The sequence below is a fragment of the Euphorbia lathyris genome, chromosome 4, assembly GCF_963576675.1.
Source record: "Euphorbia lathyris chromosome 4, ddEupLath1.1, whole genome shotgun sequence".
NCBI lineage: Eukaryota > Viridiplantae > Streptophyta > Magnoliopsida > Malpighiales > Euphorbiaceae > Euphorbia > Euphorbia lathyris.
The window spans coordinates 18,494,972-18,500,742 of NC_088913.1; the positions used below are offsets into that span (position 1 = coordinate 18,494,972).

Consider the following 5,771-nt stretch of genomic DNA (forward strand, 5'->3'; position numbering starts at 1 on the left):
ATCCAGGTCTGGTGGGGATTTTTCTTTCTTCTTTAATGTAAGCACATTGTGCGAAATTTTTTTTTTTTTTTAAAAAGAAAAAAAACTAAACTAAAAAAGGTTATTCATCCCTAAAAAATTAATTTTTTATCAATAAATCAAATTAAATTTTTAAAAATGTATATGAAAGGAATAACACCTTACCACTTAATTTTATATTCAAATTAAGCTAACATTTTTTATAATAAAAGGTTGAATGTGAAAAAAAATAAAATTCCAAAGCTTAGTATATTAAAAGAAAAAATTATCCACTCAATACACCAAAATCTCTTTATTTTTATTTTTTTTATCTTTTTTGTTTTATGTCCTACCCACACACACTCCTTTAATAACTCTCCTCTCTCCCTCTCTCTATACCTAGCCTCTACCATATATATATATACATACACATTACACTTTATACTGTCCGGCAACCTCCTTAATTTCTATTATTTTCTTGACCAAGAATCTCACATTCAAGAAACAAGAAAACCAAGAAACTGTTTCCTTAAATCCCATTTCTTTTATTTTCTTGACCAAGATTCTCACTTTCAGGAAACAAAGAATTCAAGAAACCCAAGAATCTGTTTTCTTTAAATCTTTTTCTTTTATATATATAATGAATGCTTTTGCTTCAGAATGTACTAGCGGCTGCGAGTCTGGCTGGACACTGTATTTAGAACAATCTTTTCTTTCGCCTGCTACGACGTCGTCTCGTATGGTTGATATAACAATCGCCGCCGGTAATTTCTGCGGCAAGAAAGAGACCGATATTCAAGAACAACAACAACAAGAAGACGATTTATCTATGCTCTCCGATGCTTCTTCCGGTCCTCCTCATTTCAATGAAGATGAAACTTACTTCAACTTCGATAACAATGTCGGCGGCGGCGGCGGTGGTGGCCGGAAAAGTTGTGGTGGTAAAAGGAGGAAAGAACGTGTAAAGAGTAGAAGTGAGAAACAAGAAGCTGTTGATGATACTGCTAGTTCTCCTGCATTTAACTTATCCAAGGTTTTTTTTTTTTACGGTTTATCCGATTTTTGGATTCGAAACTCGTATTTTTTTCTCATAGTGATGGATTTATTTTAAATTGCAGAGTAATTTTATTCTACCCAACAATAATAATCCAGATTATTCACAAGATTTTTCTGCTACCCATTTTGAGGTATTTTGTCTAGAATTAGAATTTTAATTAGTTTTTATTATTATTGGAAATTAATTATTAATTTTCTACCATTTTAATTTTCAGGGGAGATCTGCATATCAAGCACAATTTGGTTATGTACAGCCTTCTCAATCTGGAAATCAACTCCAGAATAACCAGTTAAGTATTTTTAATTAATTAATTTATTGAGTTTTTAAGATAATTAATTGATTAATTAAGAATTTTTATTTCTTAAATGTATTTTTTTTATATAAATTAAGTACTGATTTGAAAAGTTTTAATATTCTCAGGTGGTATTAAGGGGAAGAAGATGAGATAAAAGGACATTACATCAATTTTCAGCTATTGCATCAAGAAATGTTGCTGTGAATTTTTTTTTTTTTTTTAAAGTTCAATGGATCTTAAAAAGATCTTGTTCTTTCTTTCTTTCTTTTTTTCTTTCAATTAATTTTTTTTTTTTTGTTTATTCTCTTTTAGATTAATTTCCTTTTTCCTGTCAATGCAATGTGAATTAAGCAACCAGCTGCAAAGATCAAAATTAAGTTCAAAATAAAATTTCTTGTTCTCATAATTTATCTCCTTATAATTTATTAATTAACCTTTAAAATTGAGAAATTATACTATATGACGGACGCACCACGTTATTCATATCCCGAATTGATAATTTAATATTAATTTTTTATTTATCAAAATATAACATAACATTAAATATTAACCCAAAAAAGGTATCATAATATAATAAATCTCTCTTAATTCCTCCATGTTGCACAAAACTAAAAGGTTGCTTTTATTTATGATATGAAATAAATACAATACATATATATATATATGTGGTCCATTCATGCTTCCCAGCTTATTTTCTTATTTTTGTTTTTAGTTATTAATTCTATATAATAAACTTTTCACTTTCTCAGTTTTTTTTTATTATATATATTACATTCTTAAGTCATTTATATAAATATTTAAAAGGTTTAAATTTAATATGCATATATATAATTTATTACAAAATAATATAAATAATAAATTTTTCATAAAATAATAACATCTTCTCTAATTAAGTAGTTGAACATGGAAATCTTAAAGAATATTGAGGCGATATTCAAGGGTAGTCAAAGAAAGAGAAGATGGGGATGATCATTGACTGAAACATATATTAATAATTATAAACATAATAATTAATTAATAGTTTATTACATGAAATTTAGTACTTTTCAACAAAAAAGGACAAAAAAGTACCATCAACACATGACCTAATTTTGATGGCTATCCAACTAGGATATATAATACACATGATACATATCCAAACCAAAAGGATAAAAAAAAAAAAAAAAAAAAACAAAAAGCATCCTGAGGTCCCTGATCTTTCATTGTTTGGTGCATTAAGCCCTCGATCTATTATTTAGACACATTGAGCCCCTGATCTTTCACCATTTGGTGCATTAAGCCCTCGATCTTTCATTTAGACACATTGAGCCCTTGATCTTTCATATATGAGTGTATTAGGTCCTTCCATAAATCAATTGATATATAGGTTTATTAAGGGCATGTTTGGTTAGGTTTGTATAATTGCAGCGTTTCGCATTTTCTCTGGACACTGCAACATTTTGGAGCTTTTCACGAAAAGCTCTTTTCATGAACAGTTGTTTGTAGTTACTTGTTATTGATAAAACTACCCTTCTTATTTCCACAAAATGTGCTTCAATTTTAACATTATTTTTATTTTTAGAACATAATTATCGAAAAACAAGGTTTTATTGTGTTCAATAAATTTTTTATTTTTTATTTAAATTATTTTTATTAATTTGTATAATATATTTTTTATTTTAGAATTTGTTATTTTTAGAACATCATTTGTTGTCACACCAAACATGCCCTTAATAAATCTATATATTAATTGATTTATGAAAGGACCTAATACACCCATATATGAAAGATCAAGGGTTCAATGTGTCTAAATGAAAGATCGAGGGCGTAATGCACCAAATAGTGAAAGATCAGGGGCTCAATGTGTCTAAATAAAAGATCGAGGGCTTAATGCACCAAATAATGAAAGATCAGGGGCCTCAGGATGGTTTTTGCCAAAAAAAAAGAAAAAAAAAATTTCAATTAAAACCCATGTAGTTTCACTAATTTTCAGATAAATAACCATGGTTTACTTTTTGTCAAAACGAGGATTGAGGTTTCGCACTTTTAATAATGCTATTAAAACTATCTTTAACGACCTGAAAATGAAAATTTTCAAGAATTAAAGTTGTTCAATGTTATATTTTCTATGGAACTACATTTTCGATTTTAGAAAATCATCTTTATTGGAACTTTCTCTCTCTAAACATTAACTTTCTCTTTCTTTACCAAACATCATCTAAATAATCTCGAAATAAAAAAGTTGAAGAATTAAAGTTGCTTAGAATATTAGTAGTTCTTAAAATATGTCATTTTTGAAGTCGTCAATGGTGATTTTAATAGTATCAATCGAAAAAGTCCTTATTTTACTAAAGTTGAAAATCTCAGTCCTCGTTTTGATAAAAAGTAAACCACAGTCCTTTATCTGAAAATTAATGAAACTACAGGGGTTTTATTTGAAATTTACCCAAAAAAAAAGAGAATGAAAAGCATCAAATAATTAAGACCTAATACATAAATAACCTCCTGAATTTGTTCAAATGTTGCTACTGTCCCCTCTATTTTTTAATTATAACAACGTATCCCTTAAACTTGTCCAATTGTAAAATATAACCTCAAATTGGAAATTTTTTACCCCGTACTTGAACCAACTGTAAAAACGTTTCACCGGATTCGTATCACGCCAAAGATCTGATTATCACACTCCACGAGTGTTGCAGCTTTTGTATTTCACGTGTTTCTTCAATTGCAGTCCATATCAGCAATTTGGGGTTATGTTTTATAATTGGACAACTTTAAGAGGTTATGTTTTACAATTGGACAATGTATGGAAGATAGATGAAAATAAATAGAGAGATACATGTAAACTTATTTTCTTTTTTGGTAGGGAAGAAAACTTATTTTCAACTATTCTAATTTTTTCCTCCTGTTGAGAGGCTTCGATTGAGCGACGACTAGGGTTCCTCCTGTTGAGAGGTTTTTCGTCGTGTGACGGCTAGAGGGACTCAATTTCATGTTGCGATGGGAGACGAGCTGTGAAACCTAAGAATCGTGGAGGACGGCTTTGAATTCACGGAAGCATCAGAAGGTTCGACTGTAACTGATCACAAACTTTGTCTCGTAGGTTCTCTCATCACTGATAGAACTATCAATTTCTAGATTTTCAAAAATTGTATGGCAAGCATTTGGAGGCTAGGGAAAGGGATCTCAATCACCGAATTGGGAGGTAAACTCATCCTCTTTCGCTTTTTTCATCAACATGACTTGAGGTGGGTGTTTGACAACAGCCCATGGACATTTGACAATCACCTACTATTACTGCATATGCTCAAGTCGGGGGAAAACCCGTTTGATGCCCCATTGACCCATGCAAACTTTTGGGTGCAATTTCACGGGCTACCTCCGAGACTTTTTACAGACACTGTGGCAAAGGCATTGGGGAATTTTGCTGGATCCTATGTAGCCTCTGATGGGAAGAATGTTTGGACTAATGAACAGAGTTTTCTTAGAGTCAGGACCTGTATTGACATTCGTAAGCTACTAGGTAGGGAGAAGAAATTTAGAAGAGTAGAGGGAGAGTGGATAACCTGTAAGTTTCGATAAGAGAAGCTTCCCACTTTTTGCTTCATTTGTGGACTTATTGGTCACTTGGTTAGGCATTGTGACTTTTATTTCCAGAGCATTGAGAAAGAAGTGGTTAGGCTATGGGATGCATCGCTTAAGGCACCGGTCTACAAGCAGAACCTCTTGGGAGCAGAGCAATGGCTCAGAGAGGAAGGGGGATCATCGCAGCTCGGGACGATGGTTAATTCTGGTCCGGTTGGTATTCAGCCATAAGCTACTATTCAGACTCCGATTCCTAGGGAAAACATGCAACATTTAGCCCGTAATTTTGGAGCTAGCATATTTGAGGAAGGCGAGCTTAATAGGAGGTCAGCAGGAACCTCTATGGCGGAGATGGGATTAGGAGTTTCAGAGGAAAGAAAAAGGAGAAGAGGAGAAATCAGGGAAGGCAAATCTTTGGTAGGGGAGAAAGTTTAGGAGGCAACGGTGCACTCTAAGGATGTTGATCAGGCAACTCAACTCGGGTCTAACGGTACAATAGGAAATTCTGAGGCTCAGGAGCAGGTAAACCCTAATATTCAGAAAGTAATAGGAGGTACAAAATTCAATCCGACGGACCGTAAGGTCTGCCCTCAACCATGAAGATCTTCAGTTGGAACTGCCAAGGCTTGGGCAATGCCAGGGCAGTTCCTATCCTCCATGAGCTGGTGAAAGCTCATAAGCCTGATATTGTATTTTTGTACGAAACCTTGGTTAGTAGCTCGCGTATTGAGAGTATCAGATGCAACCTTGGGTTTGCAGGGTGTCATTCAGTTGATAGTATTCGGTGCAGCGGAGGGATTTGTGTGTTGTGGAGAAACGCAAATGACTGTTCACTACTCTCTTTCTCTTCAAACCACA

The 5,771-nt window shown here is 32.7% G+C and overlaps 1 protein-coding gene across 2 annotated transcripts; it reads left to right on the forward strand.

The window, feature by feature from the left end:
- The first annotated feature begins 362 nt into the window (after nt 1-362).
- Nucleotides 363-1,739, forward strand: LOC136227033 (protein SOB FIVE-LIKE 5-like). Of its 2 annotated transcripts, XM_066015763.1 has the most exons (4): nt 366-1,030; nt 1,116-1,184; nt 1,269-1,342; nt 1,475-1,739. In XM_066015763.1, exons 1-4 carry the CDS (start codon nt 638-640, stop codon nt 1,482-1,484), a joined length of 546 nt encoding a protein of 181 aa, XP_065871835.1. In that variant the 5' UTR covers nt 366-637; the 3' UTR covers nt 1,485-1,739. The 2 variants fall into 2 exon arrangements, with proteins under 2 accessions (XP_065871834.1, XP_065871835.1); XM_066015762.1 differs by lacking the exon at nt 1,475-1,739 and having other exon boundaries at nt 363-1,030; nt 1,269-1,361.
- Nucleotides 1,740-5,771: the final 4,032 nt, after the last annotated feature.